At 42.2% G+C, this 17,480-nt stretch overlaps 1 protein-coding gene across 3 annotated transcripts in view; it reads right to left on the bottom strand.

Annotated features, from left to right (window-relative positions):
* The window catches only part of GPATCH1 (G-patch domain containing 1), a gene marked incomplete at its 3' end in the record, with an annotated part of 67,971 nt that overhangs the window by 4,277 nt on the left and 46,214 nt on the right, over positions 1 to 17,480 (bottom strand). For 2 of the 3 annotated variants that reach the window (XM_080645562.1, XM_080645563.1), the window contains exons 16-18: positions 3,892 to 4,096; positions 2,508 to 2,549; positions 2,132 to 2,239 (exon numbers count right to left, since the gene is read on the bottom strand). In XM_080645562.1, the coding sequence (XP_080501688.1) occupies positions 2,132 to 2,239; positions 2,508 to 2,549; positions 3,892 to 4,096 (355 nt within the window). The remainder of the gene's footprint in view (positions 1 to 2,131; positions 2,240 to 2,507; positions 2,550 to 3,891; positions 4,097 to 17,480) is intronic. The other variant, XM_080645564.1, reaches the window with a different exon arrangement.

Here is a 17,480-nt window from a genome sequence, read left to right as displayed (position 1 = left end):
CCACCTCCAAATTCTGATCAAAATGTTTTCATAGGTCATTAATTTCCTAGTACCCAAACCTGCAAAAATCCATAATAGCAGAAGCAGTTTAAATGATTAAATCATCTTTTTCCACCTAAAGAAAGTTCCAAGTGTTTCAGGTATGGATATTTTCCAAACCCAGTTAACAGGTGTCTGCAATTTTCTATTCCTATAGTTTGGTCAGATTTTTCAAAAACTGACCTCCCCAAACTTTATTTTTTTTTAATTAAAAATTATTTTTATTGTTGACAGTATTACCGATACTCCCCCTTCCTTTCCCCCTGCTTTGCCCTATCCACTCAGCCCCTCCCCACTCCCCAGCCCTTCACCACTCTATTGTCTGTGTCCATGGGCTATGCATATAAGTACATGAGTTCTTTGGTTTATCTGTTCTCATTCACCACCACCATCCAAGATATGTAAGTTTGTTCCATGCCTCCACACCTTAGGACTTATTTTGTTGGTCGATTTATTTTATTCATTAGATTTCACATATTAAGAGATCATGTATAGTTGTCTTTCTCTGACTGGCTTACTTTGCTTAGCATAATACTCTCCAGCCCAGTCAGTGTGGTTCAGTGGTTAAGCACCAACCCATGAACCAGGAGTTCACAGTTTAATTCCCAGTCAGGGCACATGCCAGGGTTGCAGGCTCAATCCCCAGGAGGGGGCATGCAGGAGGCAGCCAATCAATTTTTCTCTCTCATCATTGATGTTGCCATCTCTCTCTCTCCCTCTCCCTTTCTCTCTCTGAAATCAATAAAAACATTAAAAAAAAAAAAAAAAGACTCTCCAGGTCCATGCATGCTGTCTCAAAGGGTACGAGATCCTTCTTTTTTACAGCTGCATAGTATTCCATTGTGTACATGTACCACGGTTTTTTAATTCATTCATCTACTGATGGGCATTTGGGCTGTTCCCAAATCTTAGCTATTGTAAAAATGCTGCTATGAACATAGGAGTGCATATATCCTTTCTGATTGGTATTTCAGGGGTTTTAGGATATATTCCCAGAAGTGGGATCGTTGGGTCAAATGGCAGTTCCATTTTTGAGGAAACTCCATATTGTTTTTCAAATGGCTGCACCGTCTGCATTCTCACCAGCAGTGTACTAGGGTTACTTTTTCTCTACATCCTTGCCAGCATTTATTGTTAATGAGGTGATATGTCATTGTTCTTGTTTCTCTTAAATATATATTTTTTTATTTCAGAGAGGAAGGGAGAGGAAGAGATAGAAACATCAATGAGAGAGACACACACTGATTGGCTGCCTCCTTCATGCCCTCTACTGGGGATCAAGCCCGAAACCCGGGCATGTGACTTGACCATGAGTTGAACCCAGGACCTCTTGGTCCATGGGGCTATGCTCAATCCACTGAGTCACACCAGTCCAGCTCATTGTGGTTTTAATAACCTTTTTTTTTAATGCTTTTTTTTAAAAAACCATTTTCCCTCAATAACCCATAGACCAAATTAAGTTATTAACTATTCTAAGGACATCAAGGACGACCTGAGAAATGGGCATAAATAACTTAGCTTTTAACAGCTAACACACTTTAAGCTAAAGATCTGAATAACTGAAGCAAATAATACATTCACTGCAACTTTTCAAACTTCACTTTTTACTTCTCTCTGCTTCTTATCATCTCTGAGGGCTGGATTAATTAACTAAAACAATATTTATATGTGAGTGCCACAGGAAACTATAGAGTAGATAACATCTATTATTCAGTTACCTGGGGCACATTATCAGAGGTTTTTTTAACCCAGTCTTCAGAGAAATGATAAACCAGTCTAAAAATTTAAACATGAGAGGTCAATATTTCTATAAATGACAACATTTGAAATATCTGAAAGTTAAAAAAAAAAAAGAAGAAAAGAAAAGCTTAAAGGACTCTGAGGCTGTAAAGCAACAACTATCATTAAGGTACTAGGTGGAGTAATGGGTTTCAAAATGTGGCTGAGAACAGATAAACCAGCAACCAATGTACATATTTGTTTGGCCTCATGCTGAATTAGATGGGTGGATATATCACAGTTAGAGTTGTCACATGTGAGGGGACACTCTGGTACCAGTGCAAACAGATGAACCAAGGAGCTCTGGACTCACTGGGGCAGAAGACAGGAGGCAGCCGAGGGCCGAACGCTTCTCTTTCGTCTATCTGCGTCTTCTGTATCACGAAGGAAGGTGCGGGCTCCTGGGGGGCCGGCTCACTAGCTGAAAAACACCAGTGTATTAACTTTATATATTTGCCAAATATTAATGTATTTGAGTCTTTAACTAATGTCTGTTGCCACCAGATAACATGTGCCTTCCTTCACCACTTGCTCACACCAGGTGCTGAGAACACAGGTGTGGTGAACCATGGACCTGACCTCCAACCTCCTGGGCTTTAGAGCTGGGAAGTCAGTCACACAAGAGCACAGGCAACCAAATGCACCAGTGTCTGTAACACAGGGGTGTGTATGGCATCCCGATCACCTACTGCAAACTGAAGGGTTGAAAGATGTCCTCGAAGAAGGGTCATCTGAGAAAAATAAAATTTACAAACAGGGATGTAAGACTATGCCCCAGCTCAGAAAGTTTAATTTCACTCAAAATGAATTATCAAAGAGGAGAAAAACTGAATATAAATAAATTATCATGTTCACATAAATCATCTCATTTTTTAAAATGGATGACTATGTTTTCAAATAGGAGAGATAAAAATAGAAAAAGTCTAGAAACATAAGTATCAAAAGTGTTCGGGATGGTTATCTCTGGGAACTTAAGCTTTCTATATATTTATACTTCTAAAATTCAAATATACATGACTTCGTAATAAAAATGTAAGTTGAGTTTTTTCTATAGAAATAAAATAGAGGCTGACATTTCAATCACCTAAGAATAACACCCCCAAGCATCTGAAAAGTCTTCTAACCTTGCAAGCGCAAGACGGCCTCCCTTCCTGTGCCAACACTCCTGGATGGGTTACACAGAACAAGCAGGGCAAGCTACTGACCAAGTGTTAGAGCAATGAGGACAGACCCCACCTGCCAAGGCTAGTTGATCCAGAGCACACAATGTGCCCTACGGAGGAAAGCTGGAAGAGCCCTGTATTCATGACTAAATGTCATCCAGCAATCCTAGCACCTCCTTCTCAACAAGGTTTTGAAAACAAGCTTAGTTGGTTGGAGCATTGTCACGACACATCAAGATTGCAGGTTCAATCACCGGTCAGGGCAGGGCACATACAAGAATCAACCAATGGCCCTAACTGGTTTGGCTCAGTGGATAGAGCGTTGGCCTGCGGACTGAAGGGTCCCAGGTTCGATTCTGGTCAAGGGCATGTACCTTGGTTGCGGGCACATCCCCAGTGGGGAGTGTGCAGGAGGCAGGTGAATCAATGTTTCTCTCTCATCTATGATTCTAACTCTCTATCTTTCTCCCCCTCTCTCTTCCTCTCTGTATAAAATCAATAAAATATATTTTTTTTTTAAAAAAGAATCAACCAATGAATGCATAAATAAATGGAACAATAAATCAATGTTTCTCTCTCCCCACCCCTTCCTTTCTCTCTAAAATACATATATACATACATTCATAAATACAGCTATTTTTAAACAAAATATTTGCTATTCTTAAATCTTCTCAACTAGGATAAGTAGGAAAATCAACATTATCAAACAGCTATCCTAAAAATATACCAGAGGTTTGTACCAGACAAATAAAACAGAACTCTGGTCTACTCCAGTTAAAAATGTAAAAGATTAAAACACCATTGATTGCTATTATCCTGGTTTAAAATTACACACTAAACAAAGCAGCAGCTTCTCTAGAGACATCGCTGTTTTCTCCTTTAGATCCCAAAGTCTGAAATACTGACGTACTGTGTGCCACAGACGACAGTTCCTCCTGGGAACTTTTGAAGTCAGCCTCCCCGGCACCCTCCTGATCATCCTCGCTGTCGCCCTGCTCATCCTCAGAGGACGAGGACTTTTCTTCAGAGGAGCTGGCAAAGATGGCCTTGAATAAGTCCATGGATGGACGGCTATCTCCTCCTTCAGTCTGTGAATCCACACCTTTGTTTACCAGCTGTATTAACAGTGAAATAAGAGTTAGGAATGAAGAAGGAAGAGTGAAAGGAGCCAAATGTTCTAGAATACACACACACACACACACACACACACACACACCATTGTTTGTTTGTGTACATGGGTCTCCACACTCACATACTGCAGAAGTAAACAATTTTCACACACAATATTTATTTTTGTGGTGTTTCTGATTCAACAACTGCAGGATGTGCTGAATGGTAGAAGCAGCTGAAATTTCTCATGGAGACAGGTCGTTAATCAGAATTGCAGAGAAAAGTGCAGTAGGAAGTAGCACAGTGCCTCTGTCCTATTTTCAAGAGTCTATCTGAGCCTTCAGAGGCCCAATATTAAAGGTGCTGAAGACAGTCTACTCATAAGAAAATGCTGGAGAGAAAACTAGGCCCTCCATACAATGGGGAGGAAGCCAGGAACACGTTAATAAAATGGCCACAAAACTTGTCTTTGCAACTACACATCACTCTTCCTAAAAGAAGCCTAGATATGGACATTCCTACCAACCAAATAAAGAGCCAGTAACTTTGTATACACTCAATTCAACCAGCAAATAGCAAAGGTGAGAAGAAGACACAGCTTCCACCCTTCAAATGCATATCACCAGCCGGACCTGGGCAAACTAATGTGCTAAGCAATACAAGAGAACTCCAGGACTGGCCCAGATCTCAATCCACTTCTGTCCTTCCATTTTTCCACTGGAGAACCTGGTTCAGAGATGAGAGGCCCAACAACTGGATCTGGACTCTACTACCCAGCTCTCCTCTCTCAGCCAGTGGTCACTCCTCCATACCACATCATCTCCAATTTCTAGAACAAAGTTACAAATACCCACATGAGAAAAAATGGCACAAGGCAGTGGCCTTTGTGGTTTTAAAATAAACTCTTTTCACAGAAATAAAAATCAAAGAAAAAAAGTATACCATTCCCCACTAAAAATAGCCAGGCACCTTGGAGACTGATTCTACAGCTGGAACTGAGAAAAATAAAAAGAGGAGTCCAGAAAATCTTACTGAGCTTCATGCTCAGAGAGCAGGAGGGATATATTGCAAGGACACAAAACCTACCTGAAGGGGCTCCAACTAGCCAACCAGTACAATCTGATTGTGTAAATAAATATCGATAGTACCACACTTATCCCTTTGGGTAAAATAGGAAACAAAGAAATAGTTTGATGAGAAACAGGGTATGTATATTGCAACACTTCTAAATACTTATTTAAAATAATTAAGTAAAAATTAATAAGAAATTTAAAAAGTATTTATTAATTAGAAAGGGGGAAAGACAAACTTTAAAGTGAAAAACCCTGGAAGGCACCACATTACTCAAGTGGTCAAAGTGAACATCACCAGTGATGGGACAAATCGCTGTCTGCGCCACATGACAGGATCAATGAGAGCACACCAGCGTCCTGTCCCTGTTGAGGAATTCCTGCCAAAGATGCAGAACCTGAATGTAGTCCTGAGGTAACATCAGACAAGCCCAAATAGAGGAACGTCCTTCAAAATACTGCCTGTAATCTTCAAAAGTAGCAAAATCATAAAACTCAAGGAGAAACTGAGGAACTGCTCCAGATTGAAGGAGACTAAGGAGACATGACTAAGTGATGCTGAACTGAACCCTTTTCACTATAATAAAGGACATTATTAGGACAACTGGTAGACTCTGAATGGGTCTGAGAATTAGATAGTAGTTACGTATCAATGTTAATTTCCTGATTTTGATGGACATACTCTGATTACATAGGAGAAAGTCCTTCTTTGAAGGAAACACAGGAGTGATGTAGCATTTTATGCTCAAGCAGTTCAAGAAAAGATTTATCTGTATTGTATTTAAGCTTTTGAGATTCTTTCAAAAAAATTTTTTTAAATTATATAAAAAGTCAGGAAAGAGAGCCTGACAGTGAAGCACTGGAAATCAAGGTAGTGATGCCCTAGAAAAATCATGAGTCTGGTATATTTAGGGAAAACCACAGATATCAATGTCACATGCATGGACCACAAACTGAATGACAGCTGGCTGACATCTGTGTCCATAGACATTTCTGGCCCTTAATGGTGTTGATATTATTAAAGGTACAGGCGGGACTGTCATAAATACATAAGATATTCTACTCTTAGATAACTATACAAGCTGATCTTTTTTATTTATATTTTTCTGAAATATAACAGGAGCTGTACTGGAATTAAATAACAACCACAACACCCACCAAATACACAGCATCTATGTTTACAAAGCTTCCTCACCACCACGCCCTCCACCAAAAGGTATGGACATTCCATCTGTGCTGACTCAGAAATTTTCAAAGAAAAAATATTACCAGTCACCAGTCCAAAATGGCTCAGGCCACCATGACCCAGCTGCGAGAGATGAGAGGTCTGTGGACAGAACCCCCAGTAAGGATTCCTTAACACCTTTACTTCAGATGGAATCCATGACGGGATGAACCTGGAGCTCTATTACAAACAGAGCAGAATTCCTTACCCTGCCCTGCTCTCCCCTCCCCTCTTCTCCCACTCAACCTCTACACTTGGTATGGATATGCTTGTTTTTAAAAGTCACGTTAATAAAAACTTAGAAGCAGAAAAAATATATATTAAATAACCCAGATCAGGAAAGAGCCCTTTAAGGCCTCATAGCTAACAAATGAAAAAGCAAGCAAAAAAAAAAAAAAAAAAAAAAACTTTCCAGAAAAAATTACCTAAATACTATATCAACATGATTTTTTGAGAAAATATAGAAGACTTTCTAATCTAATGACCGAATCACAGAGCCAGAGTCTTTGAGTCGGGTTTTATGCCATTAAAAAAGGTAAGAGTGAGGGAGGATCCAAGATGGCGGCGTAGGTAAACACCTAAACTGCTGCCTTGCACAACAATTTCAAAACTACAACTAAAAGACAAAACGTCTATCACCCAGAACCACGGGAAAGCTGGCTGAGTGGAAGTTCTACAACTAGAAGGAAAGAGCAAACAGCATTGAGGGGTGCACAAGTGCTGAAAAGCTGAGGTACGGAGGCATGCGAATCGGGCTAGCGATGGGCGACTGGAAGCACTGCTTTTTTCAACCCGAAGGGAAACAAGCTCCCGTTTACTCCGAACTCCAGTTTCTGGGGAGACGCGGGGGACCCAAACTCCTACGGGGAGAAGCTGGGCTATCTGCTGTCGGGTCGGAAAGTGAGGGTGGTCTGCTTGCAGGGCTGCGCGCAGGAATAATTGTTTACTGTGCTGGGTCACAGGACACGGTCAGAGATGCAGAGCCAGCTAACTGGCAGCCATCGCTGTTTGCCACGCCCTAGCCTAGTCATGCCCTGAGACCAGCACAATCTACAAACCCACCCAAGCTCCACCCAGTGGCTTTAGCATATGAATGACCTGCCCTATCTCAGCTTAACCTAGCAAACTTGCAGCCTGGGTCAGACAGCTCCAAAACCTCCAAACCCCAAGCAAAGAGGAGAAAACTGTAGTTCTCACTGTAGTGCCTGCTAAGTGGCCTCAGACAGTAGCTGACCTGCACCCCATTGGAGATCCAGAAGCCAGTGTACCTAGTGGTCAGTGTGAGACACCAGATTTCAACTCCTCACATCCATAAGTGACACATTCAAGAGGCAGACTCAGTGAGCACCAAAGCCCCACTGAAACAAGTCCTGCACCATAAGCGTGTCTCCAGCGCAGCAGTTCTTCCATTATAGACACAGCTGGTCCTCATAGCCAATTGGCCTGGAGGTCAATTCCTCCCAGTGTACCAACAGCAATCAAGGCTTAACTACAACAAGACTTTGCACTCAGCCCACAAAGGGGTGTACCAAAGGCATCCACCTCAGGTGATTGGGGAGGCTGAGCTACTGGCCCCTATAGGTCACCTACCACACAAAGCCACTCTATCAACACAGGGGAGCAGCAAAATGCGGAGACAAAGAAACATGTCACGAATGACAGAAATGGAGCAAAGCAAACTACTGGACAATATAGAGTTCAGAACCACATTTATAAGGTTACTCAAGAATCTTCTAAAAACCGCCGAGAAACTTGATGAGACCTCTGAGGAGTTTAGTGAGACCTTCAAGAACCTTAATGAGAATGCCAAAAAAATGGAAAAGGACCAGTCAGAAATTAAGCATACACTGTCTGAAATAAAGAATATACAGAAACTCAACTGTAGATCAACGTACCCCAAGAATCAAACCAAAGATCTGAAATATGAGAAAACAAAAAACACCCAACCAGAAAAACAAAAAGAAAAAAGAATCCAAAAATATGAAGATAGTGTAAGAAGCCTCTGGGACAACTTTAAGCTACCAACATCCGAATTTTGGGGGTGCCAGAAGAAGACAGAGAGCAAAATATTGAAAACCTTTTAGAAGAAATAATGACAGAAAACTTTCCCTACCTGGTAAAAGAAATAGACTTACAAGTTCAGGAAGCGCACAGAACCCCGTACAAGAGGAATCCAAAGAGGACCACACCAAGACACATCATAATTAAAATGCCAAGGGCAAAAGACAAAGAGAGAATCTTGAAAGCAGCAACAGAAAAACGGTTAGTTACCTACAAGGGAGCACCCATACGACTGTCAGCTGATTTCTCGGCAGAAACTATGCAGGCCAGAAGGGAGTGGCAAGAAATATTCAAAGTGATGAACAGCAAGAACCTACAACCAAGATTACTCTACCCAGTAAAGCTATCATTCAGAGTTGAAGGTCAGATAAAGAGCTTCACAGACAAGAAAAAGCTAAAGGAGTTCATTACCACCAAACCAGGATTACATGAAATGCTGAAGGGTATTCTTTAAGAAGAGGAAGAAGAAGAAAAAGGTAAAGATAAAAATTATGAACAACAAAATGACATCAAATACATACCTATCAACAAGTGAATCTAAAAATCAAGTGAATAAAAAATCTGAACAGAATGGACTGGTGAATATAATAGAATCAGGGACAAAGAAAGGGAGTGGACTGATAATTCTCAGGGGGAAGGAGGTGTGAGGGGTGTGGGAAGAGACTGGACAAAAATCTTACATCTATGGATGAAGACAGTGGTGGGGGGTAAGGGCATGGGGTGGGGTGGGGAATCAGGTGGAGGGGAGCTATGGGGGAAAAAAAAAGAGGAACACCTGTAATAATCTGAACAATAAAGATTTATTTAAAAAAAAAAAAGGTATGAGTAAAAGCCAAATGGAGAAGTTCCAGTCCAAGGTGGCAGCAGGGGAGGTGGCAGCAGCTGCCAGGCTCTGAAGGAGGGAAACCTTTTTCTCTGACCACAGATGCCATGGTTCCAATAGTCTGGATCAAATCCCACTGCTTTTTTCCCTTCCTGCCCTCCTGCCACTTGACTCGAACAACAAAGAAAGTCACAGGAAGTGTAAGGCAAAACAGGGAATCTAAAGTCCTGGCTTTCTGCCCTGGCCACTGTGGCTGTTGGTTAAAGCATCATCATGTACATGGAAAGGTGGCAGGTTCAATTCCTGGTCAAGGCACATACTCGGGTTCCAGGCTCAATCCCCGACAAGGGCACGTATGGAAGGCAACTGATTGATGTTTCTCTCTCAGATAGATGTTTTTCTCTTTCTTTCACTCCCTTCCCCCAACCCCCATCTCTCTCTCTCTCAAAAATCAATTTTAAAAAAAGTCCTGCCTGGTATGACTCAGTGGTTGAGCATCAACCTATGAACCAGGAGGTAGTCACAGTTCAATTCCCAGTCAGGGCACATGCCCAGGTTGTGGGCTCAATCCCCAGTGTGGGCCGTGCAGGAGGCAGCCGATCAATGATTCTCTCTCATCATTGATGTTTCTATCTCTCTCTCCCTCTCCCGTCCTCTCTGAAATCAATGGAACAAATATATATATTTAAAAGTCCTAGCTTTCTGACTGGAGGATGGAAGGAGGAGCCCAGCGAGTCAGAAAGTGTCAGAAAGATCATGGAGAGGAGGAGCTCCTAACGTGGTCTATGAGCTTCTGGCTCGCCTCCAAGCTATGCATGTGTGGATCTGATTCTAAACAGCAAACCACAGGCTTTGATAACAGAACTACGGGATTAACTACCAGACAGGTCCCAGACCACTGGGAAGTGCACATGCAGAAAAGATCTGAATATAAAGGCTCTGAACACTGGACTGACATTTGAACCACAGCCCACAGAAGAGGAGTTGGAACTGCAACCTGAACTTACTACGTTGATTGTCTGCTAAAGCAAAACAAAATGAAAATTCAGCATTCTCCTTAGAATTTGAAAAAGACCCAGGATCTCATGACATAATATTCAAAATTTCCAGGATGCAAACCTAAATTACTTGGTATACAAACAACCAGGAACATCTCAACTTACAAAAGACAATCAAAAGATACAAACCCAGATTGACAAAAATGTTGAAATTATCAGACAGACTTCAAAGCAGCATTTACAACTGTGCTCTAAGAATAAGAGCAAACAACTGGAAAGATAAAACGGTCTCAGCAAAGAAATAAAAGATATGAAGAAGAACTAAATGGGAATTTTAGAAATGAAAAATACAATAATCAAAATTTAAAATTCACTAGATGAGCTCATTAGCAGAATGCAGATAGAAGAGTCAGTAAACTTGAAGACAGATCAATAGCAATTATCTGTTTTGAGCAATAGAGAGAGGGGAAAAGGAACAGAGAGGAGTGAGAGTATGGTACAGGAGGAATATCTGAAAAAAAGTAATGGCTGGAAATGTCCAAATACGGGGAAAGACAAAATTAAAGATTCAAGAAGCTCAGCAAACCCCAAACACAATAATCTCAAAGAAATCATGCCCAGACACATCACAATAAAAAAACAAGAGGAAAAATCACATCATATAAAGAGAGAAATAATTATATGAATGACTGTAGATTTCTCGTCAGAAATCAGGAAAGCCAAAAGAAAGTGGTACAACATTTTTAAGGACTAAAAGAAAAGAATTGTTGACCCAGAATTCTGTTCCCAGCATAAGCATCCTTTAGAAATGAAGATAAAATACAGGACATTCTCTGATTAAGGAAAATTAAGAGAATTAGTTGCTGGAAGTGCTGTAAAAGAAATGCTAAAGGAAGTTCCGCGGACAGAGGAAAGTGATAGAAGAGGGAACCTGGAACTTCAGGAATGAAGAAAGAACAACAGAAATGATAAATACCTCAGTAAATACAATAGACTATTCTCTTCTCATCAGTTCTCTAAAATATGTATAATATTGAAAGTAAAAAATCAAAACATTGTCTGATAAAGTTTTCAGTGTATATACATAATATAAAATGGAGAGAAAAGAGACCTATAAGTGGTAAGATTTCTACATTACACTTGAAGGGGTAAAGTATCAATTCTAAGTAGACTGTGAAAAGGTAAATATGTACATTGTAATCCCTAAAATAATCACTAAAAAATAAAGAGAGTAAAAAATAATTAATAGATAAATTGCCTAGCCAGTGTGGCTCAATAAATGGGGCGTTGTCCCATGGACCAAGAGGTCCCAGGTTTCGGGCTCAATTCCCACCCAGGAGGGGGCGTGCAAAAGACAACCAATCAATGATTTTCTCTTATCATTGATGATTCTATATCTCCCTCTCCCTTCCTCTCTGAAATAAAAATATATTTTAAAAAATAATAATAATTAATAAATAAATTAAAGTGGAATAATAATTATTTAAGTAATACAAAAGACGGCAGAAAAGGGAAAAGAGAGGAACAAACAAGAATAAAAACAGACAGAAAGCAAACAATAAAATTGTAAATCTAAATCCAAATATATCAACAAATTACATGCAAATGATCAAAACACAAATTAAAACATGTATATTACCAAATGCATTTTAAAAAAAAGACTCAATGACAATTACCTGCTTTTTACAAAAAACCCACTTTAAAGGTAATGAATTAGATAGGTTAAAATGATGGAAAAATACATACTATGCAAAAGAGATATTACATAATGATAAAAGAGTCAATTTACCAAAAAGATAAAATAAACTGAAATGAGTATGTAATTAACAAGAGAGTTCCAAAATACCTGAAGCAAAAACCACTTTGGAATACAGCCTGGCAGTTTCTTATAAAGTTAAATCTGTAAGTATATTATTACCCAGCACTCCACTACTAGGTGAGAAATAAAAACTGATGTCCCCATAAAATCTGCACATGAATGTTCACAGCAGCTTTATTTATGATAGCCAAAAGCTAGAAACAACCATATATCCTTAAAGAGTGAACAAACCGGAAAAACCAAGATGGCGGCATAGGTAAACACCTGAAGTGCTGCCTCGCACAACAACTTCAAAACTACAACTAAAAGACAAAATGGACATCATCCAGAACCACAGTAAGGCTGGCTGAGTGGAAATTCTACAACTAGAAGGAAAGAGAAAAGCACACTGAGACTCAGAGGAGCTGCCGAAGTAAAAAGCAGAGGTACAGAGGTGTGCGCGCACGTGCGGAGAAGGCTGGCAAGTGAGTACGTGGCTGTCTTTTTCAAGTGGGAGGAAGAAAAAAGCTCCCAACTGTTCCAAACTCCAGTTCCAGGCGAGACTCTGGGGACCCAGACAGGGAGAAACTGGACTGTCTGGCTGCGGGCGGAACTCAAGGGCGGCTTTCTCTCAGAGGTGCTTGCAGCGATTACCAAGGGACACTGAGAACTGGGGGCCTCTTAGGGCAGGGCTGATGGGAAGCCATTGCTGTTTGCTCCACCCTGACACTTGCCCCATCCAAGCTGTGCACAGAGGCTTTTGCATATGAATGGACTGGTCCTTTGAAATCTAAACTTACCTAACAAACTGCAGCTGAGTCAGTGAGACCCAGAACATCCAAAAGAAGGCCCAAGGCCCCACAGCAGCTTGCAATGATTCACAGCTGGGCCTCATCTGGGCACCTCCAAAACGCAAACAAAGAAGAGGAATCTGCAGATATCTCTGTAGCTCCTGCTGGGTGGCCTCAGGCAGAGGCTAAATTAGCACCACCTTGGAGATCCAAGAACCAGTGTACCAAGGGGTCAGAGTAGGACCATCCAGATTACAACTCCTCAGATCCATAAGGGACAAACTCAAGGGGCAGACTCAGTGAGCACCAAAGTCCCACTGAAGCAAGTCTTGCCTCATAAGGGTATCTCCAGCATAGAAGTTCTCCCATCATAGACACAGCTGATCCTCACAGCCAATTGTCCTGGAGGTCAATTCCTCCCAGTGATACCAACAACAATCAACGCTTAACTATAACAATACTGTGCACACAGCCCACAAAGGGGTGCACCAAGAGTGTCCACCTCAGGTAATTAGGGAGGCTGAGCCACTGGGCCCTATAGGACACCTTGCACACAAAGCCACTCTATCAACACAGGGAAGCAGCCAAAATGCAAAGGCAAAGAAACAGGTCACAAATGAAAGAAATGGAGAAAAGCAAACGACTGGATATAGAGTTCAAAACCACGGTTATAAGGTTTTTCAAGAATTTTCTAGAAAAGGCCAATAAATTTAGTGAGACCCTCGAGGATATGAAAAAGGACCAACTAGAAATTAAGCAAATGCTGACTGAAATAAAGAATAATATACAGAGATCCAACAGCAGACTAGAGGATCCCAAGAATCAATTCAAAGATTTGAAATACAAAGAAGCAAAAAACACCGAACCGGAAAAGCAAAAAGAAAAAAGAATCCAAAAATATGAAGATAGTGTAAGGAGCCTCTGGGACAACCTTAAGCATACCAACATCCGAATTATGGGGGTGCCAGAAGAAGAGAGAGAGCAAGATACTGAAAACCTATTTGAAGAAATAATGACAGAAAACTTCCCCCACTTGGTGAAAGAAATAGACTTACAAGTCCAGGAAGCGCAGAGAACCCCAAACAAAAGGAATCCAAAGAGGACCACACCAACACACATCATAATTAAAATGCCAAGAGCAAAAGACAAAGAGAGAATATTAAAAGCAGCAACAGAAAAACAGTTAGTTACCTACAAGAGAGCACCCATACAACTGTCAGCTGATTTCTCAACAGAAACTATGCAGGCCAGACGGGAGTGGCAAGAAATAATTCAAAGTGATGAATAACAAGAACCTACAGCCAGGATTACTCTACCCAGCAAAGCTATCATTCAGAATTGAAGGGCAGATAAAGAGCTTCACAGATAAGAAAAAGCTAAAGGAGTTCATCACCGCCAAAACAGTATTATATGAAATGCTGAAAGGTATTCTTTAAGAAGAGGAAGAAAAAGAAAAAGGTAAAGATAAAAGTTATGAACAACAAAGTGACAACAATACATATCTATCAACAAGTGAACCTAAAAATCAAGTGAATAAAAAGTCTGATGAACAGAATAAACTGGTGAATATAATAGAATCAGAGGCATAGAAAGGGAGTGGACTGACAATTCTCGGGGGGAAAGGGTGTGGGTGGTGCGGGAAGAGACTGGACAAAAATCGTATACCTATGGATGAGGACAGTGGGGGGTGGGAACCAGGTGGAGGGGAGCTATGGGGGGAAAAAGGAGGAACAATTTTAATAATCTGAACAATAAAGATTTTTTTTAAAAAGTGAACAAACCAACAAACTATGGTACACCCATACAACAAAATAGTATTCTATATAATAAAAGCCTAATATGCAAATTGTCCCCTCAACCGGGAGTTCAACCAGGAGACCAGGAATTCAACCAGGAGACTGGGAGTTCAACCACTCGCTATGACATGCGCTGACCACCAGGGGGGCGGCATGGAACATGGCAGGCATCAGCGACGCGCAGCAACCTCTTGTCGGCTACCGGGGGGAGGAGGGGTGAGTGATGGGGACAGAGGTGCAGTGAGAATGCAGGTGTACGCCAAGCTCGCTCTCACTCCCCCTACTACCCTTCCTGGGATGCCAGGCTTATGTGCCAGGGAAGCCCCCATGCTCAGGTGCTGGGCACCTTCAGGGAGCCTGCCCCGCACCCACACCGTGACTTCCAAGTGAGCCGGGCCACAGCAGCCGGGACCACAGGGGCTGGTCAGGCTCCCTGTGGGTTCATGCAGGAGCATGGTCAGCCAGATAGAACAGGCTGCCTGCCCAGCTTCCCTGCAGAGCTGCTGGGCAGCCCAAAGGCCCACACTGCACCCCAGCCCACGGCGTCCAGCCGCGCTCACCGCATCTCCGTGTGGGGACTCAGGCACCATGAATCAGGCGGAGGGGGGCGCGTGGCGGCCCAGGGGCCCAAGTGCTTCCCAGAGCCCAGAGGTCAGCTGGGACCCACCTTTCCATGACAGATGCTTACGCTTCGATTGCCGGCCAGGCCAAGGGACCACACCCACGCACGAATTCATGCACCGGGCCTCTAGTTCGGCAATAAGAAGGAATGAATTATTGCTGCATGCAAAAATACTGATAAATCTCAAAGGTTTGATGCTGAAAGAAGCCAGTATCAAAAGGCTATATATTATCTGATTCCATTTATGTAACATTCTATAACAAAACTATAAAGACAAAGAAGAGATCAATGGTTGACTGGGTTCTGGGATGAAGAGAGGGGAAACTATAAAGGAACAGCATGAGGAGGCTTCTTGTGATGATGGTACCATTATGTATCCTGATTGTGTTAGTGATTACATGAATCTATATGTGTAAAAACTCACTGAACTGTACATTTAAAAAGTCAAGTTGTTGTTGCTGTTAATCCTCACCCGAGGATATTTTTTCCATTGATTTTTTTTTAGAGAGAGTGGAAGGGAGGAGGAGAAACATCGATGTGAGAGAGACACATCATTGGTTGCCTCCCACTCGTGTCCCTGGGCCGGGGATCGAGCCTGCTACTGAGGTACGTGCCCTTGACCAGAAATGAACTCAGGACCCTTCAGTCCACAGGCTAATGCTCCATCCAGTGAGCCAAACTGGCCAGGGCTTAAGAAGTCAGTTTTAATGTAAGTTAATTTTAAAAAGAGAGTAAACTCTGCCCAGGTAGCTCAGTTGGTTGGAGCACTGCCCCATACATCAGAAGGTTGTGGATTTGATCCCCAGTCGGGGTGCAACGGGAGGCAGCCAATTGATGTTTCTCTCTCATAGTGATGTTTCTCTTCCTCTCCCTTCCTCTGTCTCTTAAATCAATAGGGTGAGGATTAAAACTAATAATAATAAATTACAAAAAAAAATTCTTAAATGTAATGACACTATTATACATAAAAGCAACTTTTTTTTTATGTGCCTCAGGCATGAAACAGCTCTGGCCACCGACACAGGCATCAAGCTAGGATGAACTAAGGACTGTACAACTGCTTTGCCCTTGATTGATATAAGAGCAAAACCACCAATCAGGTGTCTCCTTGCCCATTGCCAGGGGGTAATAAAAGCAACTTTTTATTAAGTTCAACTGTTAACTATTAAAAGCAGTAATTTTTTTAAAAAAAAACAATGGATATTCTCTCTATATTCTCCACAAAAGAGAATATTTGTTACTTGGAAAATTATATTTTCTAATACAAATACATTGAATTTTGTTTCAATGGTTAATGCTAAGTGAAAGCCATTCTAGGCAGAATTTATAACCTCTCCTCAAATGATTTAAGCTGTGACTCAAATTGTTGGACAGTAGAGCAGGTGTTGGCAAACCACAGCCCATGGGCCAAATCCAACCTACTATCTGTTTTTGCAAATAAGTTTTATTGGAACACTAGAGGCCCAGTGCACAAAATTCATGCACGGGGTCAGCGGGTGTCCCTCAGCGCAGCCTGCGCCATCTCACAATCCAGGACGCCTCGGGTAGAACCCCTAAGGCCTGTCCGGCGATCAGGGCCTATTGGTGCTTTCCTTCTCCCAGCTGCCGGCAGCTGGCCCCACCCCCACTGCTGCCATTGCTTGCCATCTGTCCGGCGCTGCTCCCCCTCTCCCCTGGCACTGGTCGCCTCCCTTTGCAGGCGACAGGTGTGGACTGCAATTGATCACAGAGCCCCCAGATTGATCGCCATGCAGAGGGAGGCCTCGCCTACCGGCCAGGGCTCTGTGATCGATCGCCGCACAGAGGGTGGCCTGGGCCTTCCTCTTTGGGGCAATCATGGGGCCCCCCTGCCCCCCAAATCGAATGCCCCACTGGCTGGGGGCCTGGGCCTCCCTCTTTGGGGTGATCGATCATGGAGCCCCCTCAATCGCCCCGCAGAGGGTGGCAGGGCAATTGTGGAGCGATGGCGGGGCCCCCGACCAATCACATCATACCCACCTTGGCTAGCTTGGCACCAGTGCATGTCATAGCATGGTCGTCCAGAAGGTCATCCTGACAGTCATTGTGCTGTTTGGTCGTTCGGTCGATTTGCATATTACGCTTTTATTATTATAGAAGATACAAGTACCCAATTGTTTTCACATTGCCTGTGGTTCCTTTCACACTCAACAGCAGGGTTGGATAGTTGCAATAGAGACTATGGCC

The sequence above is a fragment of the Plecotus auritus genome, assembly GCF_963455305.1.
Source record: "Plecotus auritus genome assembly, chromosome: 10".
Classification (NCBI taxonomy): domain Eukaryota; kingdom Metazoa; phylum Chordata; class Mammalia; order Chiroptera; family Vespertilionidae; genus Plecotus; species Plecotus auritus.
Note: the sequence above shows the minus strand (reverse complement) of the source record. Positions and strands in the feature narration are given on the sequence as shown.